General features: G+C 43.9%; 1 protein-coding gene across 1 annotated transcript; it reads left to right on the forward strand.

Annotated features, from left to right (window-relative positions):
• The first annotated feature begins 719 nt into the window (after positions 1-719).
• Positions 720-21,090, forward strand: LOC309538433 (carbonic anhydrase 3-like). Its single transcript, XM_082234021.1, has 7 exons — positions 720-841; positions 4,912-5,109; positions 13,522-13,640; positions 15,206-15,298; positions 16,907-16,972; positions 18,616-18,771; positions 19,795-21,090. Exons 1-7 carry the CDS (start codon positions 805-807, stop codon positions 19,912-19,914), a joined length of 789 nt encoding a protein of 262 aa, XP_082090147.1. The 5' UTR covers positions 720-804; the 3' UTR covers positions 19,915-21,090.
• Positions 21,091-26,102: the final 5,012 nt, after the last annotated feature.

Consider the following 26,102-nt stretch of genomic DNA (forward strand, 5'->3'; position numbering starts at 1 on the left):
TTATTTGTTTTTTATATTATATTTTGGAAATGTACATCCAGGTTTTTTTTCCTTTAAATGTTTTTTGGGGCCCCAAGAGAGTGGGGCCCTAAGCTATAGCTTGTTTAACTTATACATAAATCCCGCACTGGTAACATGAGGGATGATGGGGGTGGGGAATACCTGCTGAAATCTTAAAGTTATGTAGCTAGGGTTAACCATGAGTACACAGTGCTGCTAAAAACTCTCAGCGTGGAAATAACTTCACATAATAAGTTTTGGGCAAAACAGGGAAACTGCCCAGTTCAAATTACAGCATAAACGTCAAATGGCAGTATAAACGTCAGCTCTCAATTTTCCTATCTTCACCTGACGTCTCCCATTTATAAAAGCTCCTTTGAATCGAAAGGATGCTTCCCGCCTTATATCCAATAAAAGGGAGGATTGTCTAGAAGATTAAAAGGCACTACAATGCCTCACTTGAGAAATAATTTGAATTCAGCGACAGCCATTCAATCCCCTTCCAATGTCCAAGACCCCACAACTATTTCTGAATAGAGGCGAATAAAGGGAGGGGGAGAGAGATAAGATCCCTGTCGCTTGGACTGCACTGCCGGCCTCGCCCTGTCCCGTTTCCCCGCACCCTCGAGGGCTCCCGTCCGCCAGGGGGCTCCTCCTCCCTCTCCGCCCACAGCCCCCGGCGAGCATCGCCCCTCTGCTGTCTAAGGGCTGGACTCGGCCGAGCCCTATAAATGGCCCTGGCAGGGGACGGTCGCGGCCACCGCAGCCGGAGGAGCCGCAGCGCGAACCGTCCCGTCGGAGATCATGAGCTTGCAGCCGTGGGGCTATTTAAAGGACAATGGTGAGTGGGGCGCGGGTTTCTCGTGGGGAGCCGGAGTTTGCGGCTTCCCACGGCGGCGCCCTCCTCCCCGCGTAAGAGGGGAGCGGGTAGGAGATGCAGCGCAGTTACGCTAACGGGAACGGGCATCTCTCACCGGCTGCAGAAGCTGTTCCTTGCCCACCGGTGCCCGGTATTTATTTTCGATGGAGCTCCCCATTAATAGTATCTCTTTCTATATTGGATTCCCAGGGCTTTGGGGTCAGTCTTGGTATGTTCTGTTGATGGCCTTTCACCCGCTGGTTAGCAAAATTGGGCACAAGCTTTTCGGGCAGCTATTGAGCTCTTTCAGCTGGCACAGATGTCCTTGCCGCCTGAAAGTGGGAATGGGGACGTGGCTTTCCTGCAGATCACAGAATTGTAGGGTTGGATGGAACCACAAAGATCACCTAGTCCAAATGGAGGAATCTTTTTGCCCAATGTGGGACTCGAACCCACAACCTTGAGATTAAGCGACTCCTGTTCTACTAACTGACCTATCCCAGACTGCATGCAGCTTCCATCACCCCTGACCATGTTGGCTGGGGCTGGTGGGATTTAGAGACCAAAGACATCTGGAGGGCCAATAGGTCCCCATGTTTCTCCCTCAAAGAAGATGGAGGTAGCTTCTATTCATCCTGATTTGCAAGCACAAAGTTTGCAGGGAGGTTGTATGTTGCATGAAGCAATGGTTTGCATGCTTTCTGGTGCATTTTACTGGCACTACTCACCACTAAAAGACCATTAAAAAACCAACACCGAATTCACTTTCATTCTGCTACGCAGAACTGGCTGGTACCCAGTTCAACGCAACCAACAAATAAGCAAAATTCGGGGACTGATCTGGCATATTTTTACACGCATGCAGGAAGCTGACTTATGATGGGTCGGAATATTTGTCCCTCTATTTTTGTCTGCCCTGACTGGCAGTGATTCTCCAGGGTTCCCATCACCTGCTTCCCGAGTCTTACTTTTAACCGGAGGCTGAAGCTTCGAAGGATTGAAGCTGGGATATCCTGTATACAAGAATGCACTCTGTAACAAAGCAACGTGGCACTTATCAAAGCTAGCCTTTCCGTGCTTTCATTTATGCTTTCAGGCTAAATTTTGTAGAAATAGCTAAGTAAAATTCTCTCTCTCATCCCATATATTTAATTTTACACCCCACCTTTCTTCTACATTACTCAAGCAGCGTTCAAAACTCCCATTGTTCTAGGTGCGTTTTGCGACAGGAAATTTCATAAACTTGAGCAGTTTCTGAGCTCTGGGCGTAGTACTGCGCCTAAGATTTCAGATTAAAATTGCCACTGTTACTCAAAAGTAAATTCCAACCAAGTTCAACAGGGCTTCCTCCCAAGCAAAACGTGTATGGATTGGGGACCTGAGAACTTTCTTTCCTTTCCTTTTGAAACCCAACATGTTTTGTTTAGGTTTTAGTTGCCTTGTTTAATGTACTTTTAATGTAAGATGTGCTTTTAATTTGAAATATACTACCCAGTTAGTTATGATGGTTTAAGTAGTGCATGTTAAAGTGTTACCTACCTCAGACTCTCACAGTGATGCTTAAAATCAAAACGAATTTTGGAGTGGGGTCATTGGAGGACCCTTAAGTCTAGGTTTGTGAAGTGGGTGTCATCAGTTGTACAGGCCTTTACGTGTTAATTGTGGTGCCAAAAAGATATATTTATATGAAGGAAAGGGGGTGTAGGGAGAATTCAGGGCTTGTCTGCAGAGTGGAAGGAAAGGAGGACCTTTTCCTGCCTCCCCACTTCCAGTTACTCTCTGAAGACTGCAGAAGGGACCCTCTTAAGAATATTTGGGGGGCCAGCAGGGAAAGCATGGCTTTGTTTTTTTGAAGTCTTCAGGTGATAACCAGACCATGTGAAAAATGAACATAAGATTTTAGCTGCAGTTCATTCATTTTCAGCTTTGTATATAAAAAGTGTGTCTAGACATCCTGTTATTGCACCCATAACTTAGCTTTCATATTTCAGTTTCTAACACTGTGCTCAAGGTGTTGTACATAGAGCAGGGATAGCTAGACTACAGACTGTTTGTTGTTGTTACTGGAAACCCATGGTTTTGAGTACCAGAACCGAATGGGAGCTCACAGTCTTTCCACACAGAAATTCATTCCCGGTTACTCCAAGCTTTCTTCACTTCTGCAGCCTGCTTTAGAAGAGGAGTCATTTAGAAGAGGAGTCATTTTGTTCTTGCTCTTTGCAGCCTAACTTAAATTGCGGGGAAGTTGTGAGGATAACTTAGGAAACTTTGGAAGTTGCAGTTCAGTGGTTCTGCTCCTGCCTGCAGGGCTGTTTCCAGAAAGCAATTATGTGGGGCAATCGTTCAGTGACATGGGAGTTGCCCTGTGCCATCCTGCAGGCTTCTGTCTTGTCCCTCAAGCTATTTAACATCTATCTGAACCACTGGGATCTGTCTTCAGGAGACTCCTAGTGAGGTGCTGCTAATTTGCAAATGATACCGAACTCTAGCTCTCTGTTCTATCTGAATCAGGAGAGGCAGCAGAAGTGCTAGATGGGTGCTTGGAGATAGTTAGGAGCTGGAGGTTGGCAAATAAACTGAAGCTGAATCCTGAAAAGGCAAAAGTGTTACATGTTCTGAGTTCTCTAATCTGGGAGGCAGGAGGCTGCCTGTTCTGGATGGGGTTATACTCCCCTGGAAGAAGCAGGTTCATAGCTTAGGGGTACTCCTGGATCCAACTTTGTCACTTGGGACTCAGATGTCTTCGGTGACCAGGACTGCCTCTTTCCAGCTAAGTCTGGTTGGCCATCTATGGTGTCTTTTGCACAAAGAAGACTTGGTCACTGCGCTCCATGTGCTGGTAACTTCTAGACTGGATGAGTGGAATGCATTCCATATGGGGCACTCCTTGGAAACTTCAACTGGTCCAAAATGCAGCAGTCAGATTGAAGCCCCAGCCAGTATTTAGAACTCCTATAACTCCTGTTTTAAAACAGCTGCACTGGATGCCAGTTTGTTTCTGGGTCCGGTTCAAGCTACTCACATTAGTGTTTGAAGCCCTAAACAACTTACACCCTAAATATCTGAAATACAACCTCCTTCCCTACAGATCCTCCCAGTCTAACCTGCCTCACAAAGTTGTTGTGGGGATTAATCTATGGATTAAAAAGGTGAGATATCAATGCAATGCAGTAAAATAATAAATAACTCTCTATCCTAGCATCTGACACCTGAGATATATGCACTAGAACCCACCCTATTCTCTTGATTGTAGTATGTTTTAACTATTTTAACTACTGTATTTTTAATGCGTGGTAAACTACCCTAGAAGGGACGCGGGTGGCGCTGTGGGCTAAAGCCTCAGCGCCTAGGGCTTGCCGATCGAAAGGTCGGCAGTTCGAATCCCCGCGGCGGGGTGCGCTCCCGCTGCTCGGTCCCAGCGCCTGCCCACCTAGCAGTTCGAAAGCACCCCCGGGGGCAAGTAGATAAATAGGTACCGCTTACCAGCGGGAAGGTAAACAGCGTTCCGTGTGCGGCTCTGGCTCGCCAGAGCAGCGTTGTCACGCTGGCCACGTGACCCGGAAGTGTCTTCGGACAGCGCTGGCCCCCGGCCAATAGATGTGAGATGGGCGCACAAACCCCAGAGTCTGTCAAGACTGGCCCGTTCGGGCAGGGGTACCTTTACCTTTACCTTTAAACTACCCTAGGATCTTGTCATGAAGGATGGATAAGAAATCTTACCATCATAATCATCATCAAAATCCATGATGGCAAGGGGGAGGGGGAGGGGAATGTGCTGTGTGTCTTCCAGCACAGTTCTGCACATATACTCAAAAGTAAGTGCCACTAAGTTCACCAGCTAAGGGCATATATGACTGCAGCTGTCAATCTTTAAATTTAAGTTAATCTGCCCATTCTTTCTTACTAATTTACCATGGTCCTGTATAGCTGAGCAAGATACTAAAGTTTGTGCCAAACGCTAAGCAAATATGAAAGTGGGTACCACGCAGTGTTTGCAGGACTTATAGCTTATATTCAGAACATGACGCTCTCTTATTGTCTTTCCCCCTTAGGGCCAGATCGCTGGCATGAAACATACCCAATGGCTAAAGGGAATAATCAGTCACCTGTTGCAATCCTGACCAAGGATGTCTACAAAGACCCTGCTCTATTGCCTTGGTTTACTGGCTACGATCCAGGTGCAGCTAAGACCATAATGAACACTGGGAAAACTTGCCGTGTTACATTTGATGACACTTTCGATCGCTCAGGTAACTTTGAATTTTATCTCTTACAAATACTTTTAGTTAACCAGTATGCACCCCTGCAAAATGAAGTCAGGAAGGGATCATTCAACTTACTAATATCTTTCTGGGGGGAGGTGGCAGAGACCCTCTGCTACTTCATACTTTTTTGCATGCAGGGGTCTTAAGCAATGTATATATTTATTTGATTTATTGATTTACAGTGGCAGGGCAGCTTTATAAAAACAGCCTGAAGTTAAGATAGATTAGAAGCACAGAACAATGAAGAAGTCTTTGCTAGGCATGAAAATGACATCAAGATAGGTGCTAGGGGAAGTTCTGTGAGGAGGACACTCCACAGTTGTGGTGCCACCATGGAAAAGTCCCTCTCCCCCACCACAGCACACTCTGGGTGGGTGGCAATCAGAGAAAGGACTCCAAAGAGTAACTCGAAAGTCTGGTGAGTTCAAGGATAGCCAACATGGTGCGTGCTGGATGTTTTTGAACTCCGGTTCCCATCAGGCCCAGCCAGAATAGTCAATGGGCAGGGGGAGGGAAATGACGTCCCACTCTGCTCTGCCTCCGCTGGCACTGCCTCTGCGATGCCCGCCTCCACTGGTGGCAGCAGAAAAGTGGTGCTGGAATCGGCAGCTATTTATGGCAAAATCTCGCTGAAATTTTGTGAGCTCTCTCGTGCTCCATGAGATTTTGGTGAGATCTTGCTGGAAATCGACACTCCTGCTGGTACCACTTCTTCACCAGTGGTGGAGGCAGTGGCATGAATGGGGTGCCAGCAGAGGCTTCTGCCACCTAAAGCAGCTGTATCACCCCAATTCATGGGTGAGCCAGCCCTGGAGGGCACCATAAGACTACCCTTGGCTAAGTTCAGGTGGGGAGAGGCCATTTTTTCAGTACCCTGGTTGCACGTTACAAAGAGCCTTAACACTCAAAACCAACACCTTGAATTGGACCTAGAAATAGATTACAAGCCAGGGAAGATGGTGAAATGCTTTTGTGATACGCTTGTGTGATAGCTCTTCCGCCTTCTGATGGTCCAGTTAGGCAATTTTAGACTCTGTACCTGAAGGGTTTTAAAATATTTAGATGGCAATGTGTATTACTTAATTACTTAAATGAATGCCCCCCCTCCGTCCTAATCATTATGCACAAAATATGAGTGACCTGCATTAAAATGCAGAGAACAAGCAGTAGCCTTTGGCCTGGACAATAACATCACAGGGACACAGATATTTGCTGTGGACATATTTGCTGTGGGAATCTGGTTTTACCAAGCTTAAACCTACTTCTGAAGGCCAGTTTGAATATTCAGAAGAGGTTGAGACTTTTGTACATGTATCATCCGTGCGTCTAATTCCCTGTCTCTAAAATAGTGGTGTAAGAGCTCATTGGTCTCATCAGAGGTACTCCACAGTTCAGACTGAGAACATAGTACAAACCATAGAATAGATAGTCCACGAGGTCCTGTTCCAAATATGATAATAGCAGTAGGGTTGTAGATTCAGAACCATTCATTCACTGTATTGTGATGGAGGCTATGCATTGCTCATCATCATGCTTTCAGCTGTATGTCTGCCATTCACAAACCACTTCAGGTGATGCCCCTCCCTTAGTCATTGCCAGCAATGGCTCACTTACGACCCTCAAAATGTTGCTGGACCACAATTCTCTTCATCACTGGCCATTGGTAATGTCAGCTGCAACTGGTGGGAGTTGTTCAGCAAAATCTGGAGGGCTTCCTCAGTACATCACTGGAGGGGTGAAGTCAAATGAAACCATGGAAGTTTCCTTTACTCCTGATGGAAGCTCTGAGTCCATTCAACTTAAAAAATGTCGGAAGACTGACACATGTCTGGCTTTGGTTTGTAGAGCCATAACTTACCATATTTTTCTCTCTATAACACACAGATTTTTTTCTCCTAAAAAGGAAGGGGAAATGTCTGTGCGTGTTATTGAGTGAGTGTGTGGTCCCTGAAGCCGACAGTCCAGAGTGGAGGGGCAAAAATCAGGCAAAAATCAAATCGCGCGTCTAGGAGAAGGGAAACCTGAAAAGAGGAAGCTGCTGCTTTCCTGCATTCTGCCTCAGGGTCTTACTGCCCACCCTCCTCTGTTTCGTTGCTGTGTTTGCTCAAACGGAACAAAGAGCAGGGAAAGCCCCTCCCCTCCAGGCAAGCAGAGGGGAAAGCAGAGCATCCTTCCTTCTAATTCCTCTCCGTGCTCCAGCCGGAAAACATGCAGGTGGGAGAGAGAGAGAGAGAGCTGGCTGGCTTGGGTGGGTGGGTGGGGGGAAACTTTTGCCTTCCTTTCCTCCCTCCCGTTATACCCCACTCCTGCATTCTTAGCCAGCTGCTTCTCTGCACACCCCTCTCGTGCTCCTTGTCCCTTCTGTGTTTTTCCTTCCCTCCCCACTTAAAATGTGGTTAAAAAGCATGGATCCACATGGATCCTCAGGATCTTTGCATTGGGTCACCCCAAATTCACCATCAGAACACATAACATGTCCATGGCTACAGCCTGCCCCCCAAAAATCATACACCTACTGTTGTCTGGGGCTGCAATGGTGCAAAAACGTGGTTACAAAGCATGGATCCACATGGATCCTCAGGATCTTTGCATTGGGTCAGCCCAAATTCACCATCAGAGAACATAGCATGTCCATGGCTACAGCCTGCCCCCCCAAAATCACGCACCCACTGTTGCCTGGGGCTGCAATGGTGCAAAAATGTGGTTACAAAGCATGGATCCACATGGATCCTCAGGATCTTTGCATTGGGTCACCCCAAATTCACCATCAGAGCACATAGCATGTCCATGGCTACAGCCTGCCTCCCCCCAAAAAATCACGCACCCACTGTTGCCTGGGGCTGCAATGGTGCAAAAACGTGGTTACAAACCATGGATCCACATGGATCCTCAGGATCTTTGCATTGGGTCAGCCCAAATTCACCATCAGAGAACATAGCATGTCCATGGCTACAGCCTGCCCCCCAAAAATCATACACCCACTGTTGCCTGGGGCTGCAGTGGTGCAAAAACGTGGTTACAAAGCATGGATTCACATGGATCCTCAGGATCTTTGCATTGGGTCAGCCCAAATTCACCATCAGAGAACATAGCATGTCCATGGCTACAGCCTGCCCCCCAAAAATCATACACCCACTGTTGCCTGGGGCTACAGTGGTGCAAAAACGTGGTTACAAAGCATGGATTCACATGGATCCTCAGGATCTTTGCATTGGGTCAGCCCAAATTCACCATCAGATCACATGTCTGTGGCCACAGCATGAAGCACAAAAATGATACATCCACTCTTTCATTCAGAATGTTTTTTTCCCTTGTTTTCCTCCTCTAAAAACGATGTGCGTGTTATGGTCAGGTGCGTGTTATAGAGCGAAAAATACGGTACTCTAGGCTAAGTAATTTTTTATGTTTGTTTGTTTTAATTGTACTGTTAAGCTGTAATCCTCAAGGGATGCTTTGGATAATTGCTCTCCATGGGACTTGATGAAACTGCTTTGGATATTTAAGAATTAGGACCTTAAGGATGCTGATCCTAAACATTGGTGACATTATATCTGCTTGCAGTGGTTTTTTTCCCCTGATGTTACTGCCGCGCTGATGTAATGTTCATCTTTTGTGATGTTGTCCTACTATAGTAGTTGTGAAACCCTAACTTTGGCGTGTGTACCAGAGCATCGAGTTCCAGGTCCTTGCTTTGGGGACACCACAATCACCCTAGTGGGAGTTTCGCTATCAATTTCAGTGTCTGAGTGTCCTCATTTGTCATGAAGCCATGGCAGCCAGGCCACCCACACTTTATATGGGCCTTTGAGATCTTTACATAACTGCTTTTTGTTGCTGGTGATTTATTTCTGTGTGGGTACGTCTGGATACAAGTCAGAATGAGAAGAATTGACACAGCTGAGGCGCGGGGGCGCTGCTTTGTGCAGGCATCCCCATACCAACTAAAGAAAGAAAAGTCAACGTTAAGCCTTTTGCCCTGTGCTTAACACAGCCTTTATCCTTGGGTATTCCAGCACATAGGATATCAATCACTGACATGAGACCAGCAGTGCTCCAGCACAAAAGGATTTAAGATCTGTGTTAGCATTAACTTTGAAATTCCATGCTATTGCTGGAGGTCAAAGAACTTGAACGTTGTTCAAACAAAGGCCTTCTGGGATTGCTACAGTACATTGGGTTATCAGCTTTCTGGCTCTGGAAACTTGGGTTCCTTTCCCTTTTTAGGTTGCAAATAAAGACAAGTTTAGTATCTCAGGGGACCCAGGGTTACAACAGTGGGACAGGGGCATTGCAGGTCAGGAAGGATGTTCTCTTGCAGAACACCCTGTTTTCCAAAACTTCCACACTCTTTGTAGAGACTGTGAGGTCTCCCTACCAAACTTTCATAGAATAAAAGCCTCATTGCTATTGACAGTTGTTTTGCTTTAGGTGAAAAATTCCCTTCTTGGAAATGCAAGCCATATAATTGCACATTGTCAAACACACATAGCTGACTTTATTAACAATAATGACAAAGAATATGCCAAAACAGTCTGCCGACCAAATGTTTATTTATTTATGGACCTGTTAATGCATCATTACTGACATAGCCAACTGTGCTATACTGTCACTTTGTTTTTATCCTAAAACAGCATGGCAAAGCCATCATTTTGTATCTTGGGGAAAACTTGGCCTCATTGTTTTCATTTGTGGATTATCACCTGTCACTATAAATCTGGCAACAGGTGAGGCTTTGCGTCAATAAGACCTGCTCTCCCCCACAACTATATATAAACAGGGCTAACATTCCTTGCCTGATAGATTTTGTTTTTACCTGGCTCCCAGTGGCATCTGCCTTGTGAAAAAAAGGAATCAATTTCCCTCCCACTTGCAACCTACTGGGTAGAATAGACATTTTCTTCCATTGTTTTTACAGTAGAGATTATAAGCTGCCAGCTCCAGGGGTTTTTTGTTTTTTGCTGATGTGACTATGCCGTCACACACTTGCATTCACACCACAAGGGTATAATCAACAGCTCCATGCACAAAAATCTGTTTTGTAGGGTGAAAACAAAAACCCATAATGGAGAAAGATTGCTTATTACCAGAAGAAGAATCTTGCTGCATCTCACCAGATGTCTATCTTGTCCAGCATTCTGCCCCAACAGCAGACTACCTATTGGGGGCTCACAACTAGGACATATGCCCCACAGCAGCTGGTTTTCAGAGTCATCATGGCTCATAGTCCTTGAATTTGTCCTATCTCATTTTTAAGCTGACCAAGTTAGTGGTTATTCCTAAATCTTGTGGTAGTGAAATATAGGTGGTTCTTCTTCAGTGAAACAATGCCATAAGGAATAACTAAGAAAAACGTATATGAATTTCCCACTGTAGAATAGTTGGCAGATGGGCATTTGACATTTTCATAGTAGGAAACCTGTTCTGTTGCAACTCCTTTATTCTTAAGCAAAAGCAGGATGGTCAGAGTTGGAGATGGGGTTTCATACTGGGTGGAATGTAACTAGAAACAGGTGATAACTTCTTCAGAGAGCTGGTGGAGGTATGATAGAGGCATTGTTGCTCATGCTAGTTACTCTGGTTTAGCTATGATCTCTGGTCAAAGAGCTTTGCAAGTTGCTATGGTGCTTTAAGAGCCAGCAGTCCCACTTTTGAGCAAAGGCAGAGGCTGTACACACTATACATTCAAAGCACATATGAAGCGCCTTCTTTCTCTTAAATAATTCTAGGCACAGTAATTTAGCCCTCACAGAATTACAATTTCTGGCATCCCTTAACAAACTACTTAGAATTCTTTGGGGGGGGGAAGTGTTCCAAATGTGCTTTCAAAATATTGTGTGCACAGAGCTAAAAGCGACATAGAAGACTTCGCATGTATCCACACTATGAGTGATGGCCTTCTAGGGAGGTTCAGACAACCCATGCACTGAGAGGATTTATGAGGAAGACCACAACACTTATGTAAGCTAGCCCCACTCCTGCCATGGGCAGCAGCACGCAGCTAGTATGCAAGGGATACTGTGAACGGGAGTTCCTTCACATGCCAACCCAATGCACAAAAGGTGTGGGCACGGTTGCTGGGATGACATTGGGTCTGTGGCACTGTGGAGTCAATAAGATTGTAGCCAGGCTGACAACACAGTTGCAAAAACAAAACAAAACAAAGAAACAAACAAAACCTTATGGGGAAATGAAATAAGCTGTGTTGCTGTCATTGCTAATGGTAAGCTCCCTGATAAAGTGTTGGCAAATTCTCCTCCCACTGGAGAAACTAGGCACCTCCCACCATTTCTGCACCAATAAAAACAGGGTGGTGAATTTTCAGGTGCCATTTCAGAACAGCTCTAATTTCGACCTCTCCTTTTTCGGGTTGACTGTAGTTGTTTGAACTACACAGGGCATCCCTCACACAAGCATCTTCTCTTATGGTATGAAGCACACAGTCAGCACTTGGGAACTCAAGATACTTCACAGCAGTTTGGGGTTGACTGGCATGTTTGGAAGGAAATAAATACAGACACTTGCCGCCCCCCCATTTTTTTTTGTTTATTTTAAGGGGGGAGTACCGCAATATTAAATTATCACACTTGTGTGTGATAAGAGAAAGGAATTTTAGTCAATAACTACATTGGTTATTTGAAGGAACTTCAGAAGTATTTCCTGTGATGTGAAATGTACCTTCCTTGCCATTATAACTGGTTCTTCATTGAGATAGAAGTCAGGGCCTATTTATAGATGGGTGAGGGGTGTGAATTTTGGGCAAAGGCTCAGCTTCACTTGATGCCCACAGAGTGACATGTAATTAACTCATAAGTGACAAGTGTGAGCTATTATTGTTCTCAACCAAGAATTCCTGTTCTTAATTGCCACCAGCAGTGCTACTGGTAAGCCTCATGCTTCACGATGACACTGTGTTTGTGGAATTCCCTCCTCAAGGAAATATGTACAGCAGTGCTCTATCATGACTGACACTGAAGAGAACTCTTGAGACTTTTTAATTTTGACCCACTTTAATTAACTGCTGTGTTTTTATTGTTTCTGCTTTGTAGTTCACTATGTATTCTTTCATAAATCATGTGCACAGTGTGTCCTGCAAGGCAGCTTAAAAACCCACAAATAAATAATCACTAGATGCACACTTGAGTTCTTACAATTGGCAAAATATCATGACCAAGAGGTTTTTTAAAAATCAAATCCAAAGACCACTAAACAAACAGACATGTGTCCTCTTGGGACTGTACCACTATAGAATGCATAAGGAGATCAAATTATTGTCCTTCAACAGCAAACTGTAGAGTTAGGATGCCTGGGAGAAGGATGCCAGTTTAATCTGGCAATCTTCCTGACATGCTAGCTTTTCATTTGTAGGGATTTTAAAACAGCAGCAGGGAGAGGCATTCCTGACTCATTTTAAAGTGATATAGTCCTAGAAAGTTATACCACTCCCCAGCTCTACACCTTTAGATTGGCTTTGAACTCAAGGAAAGCGGAATAAATGTGTGTCCCTTTGCATGTATAACCTTCCAGTCTTCCTTGAGGCTTTATGGAGTTTTGCTATTGGTAGCTCCTGTTCAGATGTTTGATGTCTTGGGGCTGCTTTGAATATTTATGTTAGTGTGTGGGAAAGAAGCCTACCAAAGAAGGTTGCTATGAATGTATAGGGAAGTGTTTAATGCTTTATGTTTATTGTGTTTTTAATATTTTGTTGGGAGCTACCCAGAGTGTCTGGGGCAACCCAGTCAGATGAGCAGCATATAAACAACAACAACAACATGATGATGATAAATCTGAACCTTGTTTATGTGTAAGCTATGAGAAGGCCAACCATCATTATTAATTGTTTTTATTAAAAGATTTTCCTGGGCAACAAAAGTACATACAGCCTCTCTGTAAGCTCAACCATTTATTCAAGTAACATTAATTTCTACGAACACTATAGTGATGGCAGAGTAGTAATAACAGTGCTGTAGGCACCAGGTATGGCTCCAGGTCTGAGGGGACCACTTGACCATCAGTGGATCTTGTTGGGCTTAATTGGCAAATGCAACAGCAGTGCTCTAGGAAGCTGGGTTTAGCTGCCGTTTTATTTTGTCACCATGCCCACAATGTAGCATTGCTTCAGGGCTTTGCAGGAAATTTAAATGGTGGCTAGCTGCTGGTCGATCCCCTGTCATCCAGTGCTGATTGAAGTGTCAGCGATAGGCCGTGGCAGCGTGGCTGGGGCCGTGGCAGCTGCCCCAGGGTGTCAGGTGATAGAAGATGAGATGCCCTCTCTGACTTCAGCCATATTTGGAAGAGGTGCTCATTAACCTTAAAAGTAAAGGCCCATGCAGTACATGGTTGTCCATTTTTGTTACAGCCCAGAAAAGCCTTCTTTTAATCGAGACCTATTTGTTGCAGTGCTCAGGGGAGGGCCACTTCAGGGTACTTACCGGCTGCGTCAGCTTCTCATCCACTGGGGTTCAACAGATGACAAAGGCTCAGAGCATGTGATTGATGCAACAAGGCATGCAGGAGAGGTGAGTCTTTGTGCGCTAGAGAATGCATCATGGAGGATAAAGCTACCAATGACTGCTAACCATGACGGCTATACTCTGCCTCCATGGTCATAGGCCTTATTCTTCTGAATGCCAGTTTCTGGAAACCACAGATGGGGAGAGGGCTCTTGTGATCAGATCCTGCTCATGGGTCTTTCACAGCCCCCTGTTCACCCCCCCCCCCATGAGAACAGGATGCTGTGAAAATGGGGTGTGCAAAAAAGGAAGAGAATAGGAGGCACGCTTATGGGGTTGAGAAGATAAAAAGGAGGTGTGTGAAAGTATCTGAAGAACAGGAGGGGATAGCGACTTCATAGCTGGGAAGAAGATGAAAAGGGTGCTTAGGAGTTGCAATGTGTGGTAGCAGGAAGATGCAGGAACTTACAATTGGGGTGTTCTGTGTGCAATGGGGTGGCTGCACCCCCAGCATTCAGCCCAGACACTGAGGTCCAGCTCCAAGGGCCTTGTGGCGATTCTCTCACTGCGTGAAGTGAAGTTACAGGGAAGCAGGCAGAGGGCCTTCTCGGTAGTGGTACCCGCCCTGTAGAACACCCTCCCATAAGCAACTATCTCAATTTTAGAATAGGGTTACTCAGATGTCCCCAGTTCCCAGGGACAGTCCCTGGATTTGCAAATCTGTCCCCGGGAAATGTGGCAGTGGCAGCCTCAGCAGCCCAGAGGCAACCTGGTAGCGCAGTTGGCTCTGGCCGGCTTCAGGAGCTGCTTGCTTCCCACTGCCATGGTGCCCGCCATTTTTCCTTGCTGGAAGTCCCCATACGATGTGCGCATATGACTGCCGCTGCCGACGCCACTGCCAAAGGGAAACTGGGGGTGTCCGGTGGTACAGATCTCCTGCCCCCTTTCCCCTTTGTTTTCACTGCTTGGGGGAGGCTCGGGAGTTGCGGGTGGGCGGCCGTTGCCCAGTTTTTAAAAAACTTTGTGCATTTATGTTTCACAGGGTGCAAAAGAAGGGCTTTGCACCTTTATACAATGTGCATGTGTGCTTGGGCCCAGGGTCTCTTGCCTCACCATCCCCACTGCTGACTCCCTGTTGCTACTCAGCTTTTTTTAAAAAAGGTGTCCCATTGCAACCAGGTTCAGTGGTTCAGTGCAGGACTGCAGAATAGAAGAGAGAAGTGGCTTCAGGATGACTCACACACCACCAGCCATCACCTCTTTAATCTTCTACCCTTGGGCAGGAGATATAGAAGTATAATCAGCTGTACCAACAGGCTAAAAACAGGCTAAAAAATAGCTTCTATCCGTGGGCTGTTAGGCTGTTGAACGGAAAATAACATAGTGAAATTGACTTGCGAGGAGGTGTGTTGTTTGATAAGAGATTGAGTGTTTGGGTGGGTGTACACAGGTTGTACAATGACGATAAAGGTATTTTTATTTTTATTTTTATTATTCAGTAATGGGGTTCGGAAGGTGAAAGTTTAGTAGTTTCATGGGGGTGGGAATGGGAGGCTCTAGGGGTTAATGTGGGGGGGGGGTGAGCAAGCATGGGCAGAGTCCCTAGTATAATAGATTTTCCTTGTTTCCAGATTCATTTGGTGCACTGGTATCCTAAGTATAGCAATTATGCAGATTCTCTGAGAAAAACTGATGGTGTGGCTATCTTGGCTATTCTTCTGAAAGTAAGCTCTATCTTTTCTTACACATATTATACCTGGCAATCTTGCTGTCTAGGTAGCTTAGTCGGTAGAGCGTGAGACTCTTAATTTCAGGGTCATGGGTTTGAGTGCCACACTGAGCAAAAGATTCCTGCGTTGCAGGGGGTTGGACTGGGTGGTCCTTGTGGTCCCTTCCAACTCTACCATTCTATGTCTATCAGAAACAATGTCCTTTTATATCACTCACACTACCCCAGTATTGCATGAATGTGCAAGTGTGATTCTGCTATGTCTGGACTGCCTTGTTACCAGTGGGGTCTCAGCAAAGAAGTGCAGGAGTTCATCATGACAGCACCCCCAGCCACACCCTTAAGGAGAGTCCAAAAATTCAGACAGCTAAACTGATCCTTTGTGTGTGTGTTTGCACACGGGAACAGCAGTCCATAGCATAATTAGAATCTTATGTACAATTTCCTGGCAGTATAGGTTCTGCTTGTAATACACACTGAGCTTCAGCCAGTTGAAATGCAAAGATTTTGCAAATCACTTTTGCCGCTGAAACTGTCTGCTCCATAACAGAGAAGAGAAGAAAATTATTTTTCTCATTCTCTGACTGCCACCATGTGACTCAGTCACAAATATACTTGAAAGCCCCATTATCACTACATTTGTTTGCCTGAGAATCTGTTTAATTACCCTGGCACTGTGGCAGATGACACTGACGATCCTGCTCTGAAAAAAAAGTCCTGGAGCTGTCTTCGCCTGAGCACTTCTTCCACCACACCACAGTTTATTATACCAACAGAACACAATTAACACACATATCAGACGGACAATCTGTCAAGCAGTTCATTTAAATCATCCCCACTGTGCTTCTTATCACATAAGAATTAGAAACCCACAGCTTTTTTCTATTATGAAGTAACCTCTGTGCATGCTTACTTGGAAGTAAATTCACCTAAATTCAACAAGACCTTTTAGGAAATGAGTTTAGGGTTGCAGTCCTAGATGATTAATTGAGTTGATCAACTGATGAAAACTCTTTTGAAGGACTAGAAGTGCTCTAAATAACCAGGCTACATATTTTCGAAACAAACAAAAACCCAATAGCGACCCCAAACGGATTATTTTCAATGCAGAAACTTGCAAAAACCATGAGTGGCAGGTGCCATTTTAGTATTCTTACTAGAGACGAACCTACTATTTTTGCATTTTGATATCACTTTGGACAGCAAGAAACAAGAGTGGAAATAGTTATGTAAATAACAGCTGATTTATAAGTGGCTTAACAACAGAAAGGGTACTATACCCTTCCTTCGAATTCCCAAAGAAAATCTGTACAGATAATCCTTGACTTGCCTCAGAGGGTAGAAAGTTGGATGAGCGAGAGATTGCTGCATTCATGTTACCATAATTCAGTGACAGCAAACCAAGTAAAATGAACAGTCAAGCAAACACATTGTTCCAAATGTTGTTCTCTGTTGTTTTTAAACCCAACAGGCATGGTTTTTGCTGTTTTTCTGTGCAAGATGTTCTCAGAATTAAACAGACAGATGGGGTGGTTAAAGATCAATTCTGCATTTGTGATTTATAAGCTTCCATGCTATTCATCTTGTAGTTTCTCTGTCACAGGTAGGGAAAGATCCTAAACCAGAGATGAAGAGAATTCTTGAAGAAATGGAAGCCATTAAGACCAAGGTAACTTGAGGGTACAACTGAATCACACTTGCAAAACAGCAACCATCTATAATCTGCCAAGGAAACAAGGAGGGGGCCTGTCAAACCAGTCACAGGGACCACGCACAGGAGAGGCAGGTGGAAGTTAAAATAGAAATAAGAGAAGGGTTTTCTGAAGAAGTGGATGTGTAGAAGGGGGATAAGGGAAGCAAGATAAATCTTTTGGCTCTTGAAGATTAGAAGCAGGGTGGCTTTTCCAAGAACTGGGTTCAGCCACTATCAGATGAGTGTACACACAGTTAAAGGAATGGGTGCATTCCTCCTACATTTAGAAACTGGAGTGGAGTATCCTTTTTTATCTTTCCCACCCCATTTTTTTGTGGGGGGGGGGAATGGTCACAAAAAATGTGTGTGTTAGTTGTTTTTTTTGAAATATTTTTTATTGGTTTTACAAAATAAATTTCAAAATCAATCTTCCGAATTTTAGGACTTCCCTACTCCCCTTTATGGGTTCTCTTTCTCCCTCCCTCCCTCTCTCTCTCTCTCTCTCTCTCTATATATATATATATATATGCAGGTTTTGGTGTCTTCGGGTGTCTTCCCGTGTAAGAGTCGGGGTGTCTGGGCGACGTTTCTATATATATATATATATATATATATATATATATGCTTTCGTAGATTTTCACGGGTACAGGAATGCAGGTTTTGGTGTCTTCGGGTGTCTTCCCGTGTAAGAGTCGGGGTGTCTGTGCGACGTTTCGACGAGGTCTCACTCGTCATCTTCAGGCTGGTGCTTTCGGCTTCTTGTTACTGGAACAGAGCAGAGTCTGGAACTCAAACACCAGACTCTGCTCTGTTCCAGTAACAAGAAGCCGAAAGCACCAGCCTGAAGATGACGAGTGAGACCTCGTCGAAACGTCGCACAGACACCCCGACTCTTACACGGGAAGACACCCGAAGACACCAAAACCTGCATATATATATATATATATATATATATATATATATATATATATATATCAACTGCATATTGTAATTCTTCCACGTTATGGTCCTCCAAAATATCCAAAGTCTCATTCCCTGTTGAAGCTTTGTTCCTCCTGATTTCTGATTTTCCCTGTCACTCTTGCCATTTCTGCATACTCTAATAATTTTGTCTGTTAGTCCACTTTTGTCGGCTTTTTCTCCTCTTTACACTGCTGGGCAAGCAGCAGTCTAGTCTTCTCAAATCTTTCGGTATATCTGCACCTATAATTCCTAGGACAAAGGCTTCTGATCTTTTAAACAAATGTTATTTTAAACATTTTTAAAAGTTCATTACATATCATTTCCCAGAATTCTTTTATCTTTTTACAATTCCACCACATATGATAAGAGGTGCCCTCTTTTTCCTTACATTTCCAACATACATTTGAGTTAGTCGTATACATTTTTGCTAACTGGGTGTTAAGTACACCCAGTACATCATCTTCATATAATTTTCCTTCAGCGTATAACATGCTGTAAATTTTAAGTCAACTTTCCATAATTTCCCCCATGTTGCCAACTGTATATTATATCCAAAATCTCTTGCCCGTGTGTGTGTGTTAGTTATGCTTATCCCTGACCTCAACTAGATCTTCAACTGGATTTAATAATATTGCTTCTCTTTTTATTTATTTAAGGGGAAAGAGGTTCCTTTTCAAAACTTTGATCCGTCCATCCTTTTCCCTCAAAATCGGAGCTACTTCACCTACCAAGGCTCCTTCACTACACCTCCTTGTGATGAGTGTGTTACGTGGATTATTCTGAAAGAGCCAATCACCGTCAGTGTGGACCAGGTAAGATTTTCTTATGCAAGTATTTCATGTGAACTACATCCACATACAGTTTGCTGAAAGCCTTGCTCTGTTAATCAGAAATAACATGCCCGAATTCAGTGCTGACAACAGCCATGAGAAAATGCTGGGGCATTTCTAAAGCTGAGGTATCAGAACTATGAGTAAAGGCTAAAAATCATCTTGGGTTTCAGTTCAGTTTCTGCATTTGTTCACCCAACCACAGAATCAAACAAGCCAATATTCTTTATAATGCACCTCAAAAAACTTCTGACAATGTAACAGGGGGATTAACCCCAAACTAAGACCTGGTTTACACAGCACAATAAGCCAAACTATAGCTTACTGGGACATTGTGAATGTGCTGACTCCTAAAGAGATGCTTGCAACCATTTTGGTCCTCTCCAGTCCTTTATATTCCTGTACCATGCAGAGCTAAGCCAAGGTTTGGCTTGTGGTTAGGCTCTCTTCTCACTATCTCTTGTAGCCATGAACAAACCTGTCTATCTCAATTTTATTGACAAAAGAAAACATTCAGGGAGGGGAGAGACTCACCAAAGAGCATCTGATTCATATTTCCATCCCCATTTTTCCTAGCTTCCTCTCGGCAGCACCCTACAGGGCTCCAAGCCAAGAGGACACAAAATCAAGAAGATCCATAATTGAGAAGATCCATTTGGGTGTGCCAAATTTTGGGCTCACTCAGGGCACCATATTGCCAAAGATTACCAAAATCCACCCCTGCTCTCGGTTAAATATTGCATTGGTGCACAAAACACAAATGAACTTTAGCGGGTTTGCTGGGTTTGACAACGTAAATCATACTTGAAGCCCCTCCCTCAGCCTTAATTATGTCATTTACATGGAAGCAGGTTCTGCTGGCTTTATCCTTTCATGTTTGGTTGCAAGTACATCCCAAACGGTCTCTGGTAGTTTTCTGAAGAAATTGTGTCTGCTCAGTGCTTAACACATCTCATTTTTAGCCAGGCTCCAGGTTGGTCCTCACATCTCTTTACTTCTCTGTAGATGGAAAAGCTTCGTAGCCTATCTAGCAACGCTGCAGGTGACCCCTATTGTGCTTTAGTGGACAACTGGCGGCCTCTTCAGCCTCTGAATAACAGGATGGTAAGATCTCCATGCCAATAGAATCTTTGCTGAAGCCCATGATCTTCGGTTGTGAAGACCCAGGATTCCACACTCACATTGTGTTCGACCTGCTGTTCTCCCTCGAGATCTGTACTGTTGAGCTAGAAATTCTGAGCGATGAAACAGGACAATTTAGATAAAATTAATCAACATTCTAGAGGGGGGAAATCACTGGGGAAATATTTACTATATTAGAATGTGGGATCTTTCTCGATAATCTTTGTGAACACTACCATTTTTATGGAAAATTCTCTGGGTGGGTGGGAAGGTCTTCAAGGATTTCTTTCTTTCTTTCTTTCTTTCTTTCTTTCTTTCTTTCTTTCTTTCTTTCTTTCTCTCTCTCTCTCTCTCTCTCTCTCTCTCACACACACACACACACACACACACACACACACACCTGTAAATGAAGAATGCTAGAGGAGCACAGCAGGAGTTGAATGCATTTCTGTATCATATCTATGTATAAAGTGTCATTAAAAATCCAAATTGTGAAAAAAATCAGCCTGGAAGTCTAACCCTGCATCCTTCTCATTGTCGACGGTGAAATTAAAGACATTCAATCAAACAGGATACAGTATGGGATGAAGCGTTCTTATTTAGTTGCACAACTTCATTTCCTGTCGATTTGTTTGAAATAATAATCTTTTGAACAGCCAGGATTTTGTTTAATATGTAGGTAATCTTGGTGACTCTAAAATAGGGTGGGTTTTTTTTGGGGGGGGGGTTCCAGAAAACATTATGAGCTATTTAATTTTTAGGGTTTCTTGTATCATTTCTCTGATGTGTCAAAAAGGTCACTTTCTGAACTTCTGATTTTATTATTTTGCAGTTAATTTTTATGCCATTGAAGCTAGCGTAATGAAATATTGGTCGAAAACCCATTTCACTTGTTAAATGCTCAGATGACTTTTGCAATGGGAAATATCTCAAAGTTTCAAACTACTAAAGAAATTTGTATGTCCTGTTTCAATACGTTGCAGTCAGTAGTTTACAGATGTCAGAATACCAACTTTGAATCTGACCTACTGAAATAAATGGACTTATTTGTCATTAACTTACATACATTGATTCCAGCAGAAATACTCTGTGTATGACTAGTCGGCTTCTATCCTGTTAAGGAAAGGGCTGCTTTTTTCTCCTCAAATCTCCAAAACAATAAAAATATAAGAACTTGAATATATTTAGTGTTTAAGTTGTAGCACTTAAGTTTGTAAACATGGGGGGGGGGGTACCTAGCTAAATCATTCTCAGAGCAGACCATTGAAATCAACAGAGAATGACTCATTTGGGTGCCTCCCATAATTTATTGCTTCAAATCTGAAAAACATTTTCAAGAAAAATAATGAAAATAACAGCCAGGGTGTTGTTGTTTTTTAACCTCTTCAAGTTGTTAAGAAGGTATTTTCTGGAGGGTTGTTTTTCTTATTGCTTTGAGCTGGTGCTTTCTAGAAAAAGCAATTCAGATAGTATTGCATGATGGCAACATAGGTGCTTTTGTATATAAAACAACAACAATAAATCTGTTTATCTCAGAAGCAAAGTTTTCAGAACTTCTTAGGTGATTGTAATATGATCCCATGAGAGGGCTTTGTGCACTTGAATCATTTTGATAGGGATTGTTGTTGTTTTTTTAATTCCTGAGGGATATTCATGTTACTCAACTGTATAAGAAGCCAAAACTGGCAGAGCAGTCTTAACCCAACCTGAGGGATATTGGAGGGCTGGAGCCAACATCACATCAGGAGCTCTGACAGCTGATGCTAGCTGCTAAACTGGCTTCCTCTCTTTGAAGCATGCTGGATTTAGATCCAGTGGTTCCATCGTTGGCCCAGCATTGTCCGGGGAACAACCTATTCTGCAGCCCTACATAGGGTACCACTAGTGGAAGGAGCGCTGTTCACTACAGCCTGCTGCCCTCTCAGGCAGAAGATGGGCTTCTGCTGCAGGACCGCAATACCTCACCTCAAGGACCGCCTCTTCCCATATGAACCTACCAGGACCCTGAGATCATCTTCTGAGGCCCTCCTTCATGTTCCTCCTCCTCGAGAGGTCAGGAGGGTGGCAACATGAGAAAGGGCCTTCTCTGCAGTGGCTCCCCGTCTGTGGAATGCTCTCCCCAGGGAAGCTCACCTGGCGCCTTCATTATACAGCTTTAGGAGTCAGGCAAAAACATTCCTTTTTAACCAGGCCTTTGGTTGATTTGATTTACATCCTATGCCCTTTTAAAATGTGTTTTTTTTTGGGGGGGGCTATTGGGTTGCTGTTTTTATTTTTATAAGGTATTTTGTGGTTTTATATCTTGATTTTATTCTGTGAACCACCCTGAGACCCCTGGGTGTAGGGCGGTATACAAATTCAATCAATCAATCAATCAATCAATCAATCATCATCATCATCATCACCCCCCAACCCCCCCAAGTCAGCCGTACTACTCGGTGATGGGCAAGAGATCTGTGCTTGATCCTCCTAACCTCTATCCTCAGCCATCAAGATATTGGGCAGGTTAGGATTATATACTTGCAGATATATTAGCATGCAAGCCTTTGTGGTACAGAGCAAAATTTGTCAGATGTGTGACATCCCAAATAGGTAAGCACATGGGTGCACATGTTGAGAGGTGGACGGTGCTTACTAAGGAAAGCCAAGAGGTAGCAGTGTATTTGTTGGTCTTTACATATGGTGCTGTGGTCTAAACCACTGAGCCTAGGGCTTGCCGATCAGAAGGTCAGCGGTTCGAATCCACACAAAGGGGTGAGCTCCCGTTGCTCGGTCCCAGCTCCTGCTAACCTAGCAGTTCGAAAGCACCTCAAAGTGCAAGTAGATAAATAGGTACCGCTCCAGCGGGAAGGTAAACGGCGTTTCCGTGCGCTGCTCTGGTTTGCCAGAAGCGGCTTAGTCATGCTGGCCACATGACCCGGAAAAACTGTCTGCGGACAAACGCCGGCTCCCTCGGCCAGTAAAGCGAGATGAGCGCTGCAACCCCAGAGTCGTTCACGACTGGACTTAACTCTCAGGGGTCCTTTACCTTTACCTTACATAAACATAAGGGAAGACCTTACTGGTTCAGACCGAAGGCCCAGCATGCTGTTCTCATGATGGGAGTCTGCAAGCAGAACCGTGATCTCAACAGTCTTTTCCCCACCTCCAGTTCCATAGCCACCGTTACTAAATAACCACCACTGTTTGTGGTTTGCCTGCAAGGTAAAAAATTATGAGACACGTCAGAAACTTCCTTCCAGCTAGAAAAGTGAACAATGCCTAATGACGAAAGCATTTATTTCTTTTCAATTGTTCCTTGGCTGGGAATAAGATGATTAACAAACACAAGCATATTCTTGACAAAATGCCAACTGATTGGTTCTCTGAAAACCACTAGGAGGCAGATGTCTTTGCTTCCACATTTCTATCTCATTCAAATAGACAATTGAACATATGTTTTACTACAAACACCCAACGCATTTTTCTTTGGAAATTAAGCACTGAGAATATGCCAATAAATAAAATTCTTTGCCTATATAAGCTTTAGTAATTTGACTTCCCTGACTCATTTCTAAATCATTATAGAATTCAACTTGCAAATTTGGGCCCATTCTTACATTTCCTCTTGTCGGCTGTGATTTTTTCTTTTTTTCACATTAAAGATGTCATGATAAACCAGGTTACAGAGATTCCTGTTTATCTGAAGCAAAATCAGCTTCATCAATACTAATTATGTAATCCATTATGCGAGCCACTGGTTGCAATTCGGGGGGAAGAATAACGCATAAAAATGCTGATTCTCACCCTTTTTTACTTCATAGTCATACTGTTTTTATTTGGACTTACATTCAAGTAATTATGGTTAGAATTGCACCCATTACCCTGGAGGGCTTAGTGCCATTAATGCATAATCTTGACACTCCGAGAAGGGAGAAATAACTGATTAGCTCAGAATGTTGCATTTTCATGCTGTTGGTCTGTAAACAATTCTTGAGTGCATTGCATGCCAGGCACAAGCTTTCATTAATGTTTGGGAGCAAGCCAACATGTATATGTTTACAATGCTTTAGTATTTATGTAGTAATGCAAATCTGTCATCTTGTTGGCCTCTGATCATCTTGGACTGAGTCATAAGTTCCCAGCGTACAACATTAATTACACAAATGTCAATATTATTACAGTACTGTCCTGCAAAGAGAATAGCACAGCACATTCACTGTGACCTTTCCATATTATAATTCTTTGAGATTAGTCCATCTGCAACAACAGAATGCCTTTTGGATTTGGCAGATGAGATCAGTAAATCTGACTGAACAGTGCAAAGCACAACTGCATTTGTCGAATGCCCTAAAGGACAACTGAAATGCTGGGATAATCGTGTCTGGTAGAAGCAAGCGTGCTTTTTATAAAAACATCCAAGATGAAGCAAGATGAGAGATGTACAGTGAATTCATATCCAGAATTCAGGTCACGGAGTTCAGATAACAGGGCTTTCGACTATCACATGCTATTTCATGCTGTCTCAGAACGAAAAGAAAGTGAGAGATCTCGTTCTCAGATATTACAGGCGGCTCCCTCAAGATGAGATTACAAAATGTTTAGCTGTATCCTCTCTTAATCCAAATTGCTTTTAGAAATTGATCTTTAAAAGAATCATGTTAGGGTGTGACATCTGTGTACTTGGCTTATTCTAGTATGCACAGGAACTTTCTCTCCTGCAAGCATGCTAAGGATCTGAGAGTGCAATTCTAGGCATGCTTACCTGGTTGTAAGTTCTTTTAATATAGTGGAATCTACGTCTGAGTAAACATGCTTTGTTGTTGTTGTTTAGTCGTTTAGTCATGTCCGACTCTTTGTGACCCCATGGACCAGAGCACGCCAGGCACTTCTGTCTTCCACTGCCTCCCATAGTTTGGTCAAACTCATGCTGGTAGAACACTGTCCAACCATCTCATCCTCTGTCGTCCCCTTCTCCTTGTGCCCTCCATCTTTCCTAACATCAGGGTCTTTTCCAGGGAGTCTTACACCGGGGTTAAAAAAATTTCTCAGAATGAGCAAACATTTTTACAGCTGCTGCAATCCATTATATACAAAGGATTTTAAATTTGTACAGCTAGGTAAAGGGGGAGTGTGTGTGTAAATTCAGGGGAATCCATGTGTATATTCAAGTCTTCAACACACTAAAATAGCAGATATCTGAGAATATACTGGAATGCCCTGTCAATTTTCATCCACCTCGGATTAGGGAGGAAGGAGTTTTGCTTCGGCCATGTTGCTTATTTGGTGGGCTGGGTGGTTCTTTCCAAAAAGAAGCAAATGAAGTGTGGTATCTGTGGTGGTCAGTGACACCCTACCTCAGCACCAACCCAGAAGGCTAGGCTCACAGCCAATGAGTGACACCTCTCTCTCTCTCTCTCTCTCTCTCTCCCCTTGCCAGCTACATGTCACTTAGGGCATGGGGGTGCCTTGCAGTGGTCTATTCAGAAGCTAGCTAAATTCTAAGAATGCATACACACTAAACCAGGGGTCCCACTAAAAGAGGTGGCCCATGGAGTCCATTTAACCGGCCCCCAAGCCGCCCCCGAACTGAGCCGCCCACTTGGCAAGTCCCTGCGTGCTGCACTAAACCGGCACAGCACGGCGCTGGGACTCTCTTCTGCGGCTCTGGAAATTACTTCTGGGCATGCCCAGATGCCGAAAATCATTTCTGCGCAGGTGCGATTTTCATCATCTGGGCATGTGCAGAAGCGATTTCCGGTGTAGCGCTGCACCAGTGCAGCCCACGGAGGATCTCTGTGGGACCGATCCGGCCCATGCCCAGTAAGCCTTGCCGACCCCTGCACTGTAAAATGTGTGAGATCACGATATTGTATTTATTTGTATTACTTGGAGCTTTAGCTACTGATGAAGCCCAGGACAGTGAAACAAGGCCAATATTCCAGAAATTCTTGTCTTAGACTCTGTGAAAGGATTCTGTGGAACTGTAACAACCTTTCCTGTGGATTGTTTGGACCTTATGAACAGACAGGGGGAATAGACACTATTACATGGATAGACCTTATGCATGAACTGACTAGAGAATGATCTGATTCACTGGGTCTTCTGCTTTGTTTGTTTGTTGAACTTCATGAGTTACTTCCGTTGAAGTTTATGATTTGATACATGAATAGTATACCTTATTTATCTAAGAACACAGCCAGTTACGTCTC

This window comes from Podarcis vaucheri (genome assembly GCF_965113315.1).
Source record: "Podarcis vaucheri genome assembly, chromosome: 8".
Classification (NCBI taxonomy): domain Eukaryota; kingdom Metazoa; phylum Chordata; class Lepidosauria; order Squamata; family Lacertidae; genus Podarcis; species Podarcis vaucheri.

What these genes read in the sequence shown, in the direction of transcription:
- LOC309538433 (XM_082234021.1), top strand. Translation starts at nt 805, where the DNA reads ATGAGCTTGCAGCCGTGGGGCTATTTAAAGGACAATG. An exon ending in CAACAAGGCATGCAGGAGAG is followed by an intron (nt 13,641 to 15,205) that starts GTGAGTCTTTGT and finishes CCTTGTTTCCAG; the next exon opens with ATTCATTTGGTGCACTGGTA. An exon ending in TGGAAGCCATTAAGACCAAG is followed by an intron (nt 16,973 to 18,615) that starts GTAACTTGAGGG and finishes TATTTATTTAAG; the next exon opens with GGGAAAGAGGTTCCTTTTCA.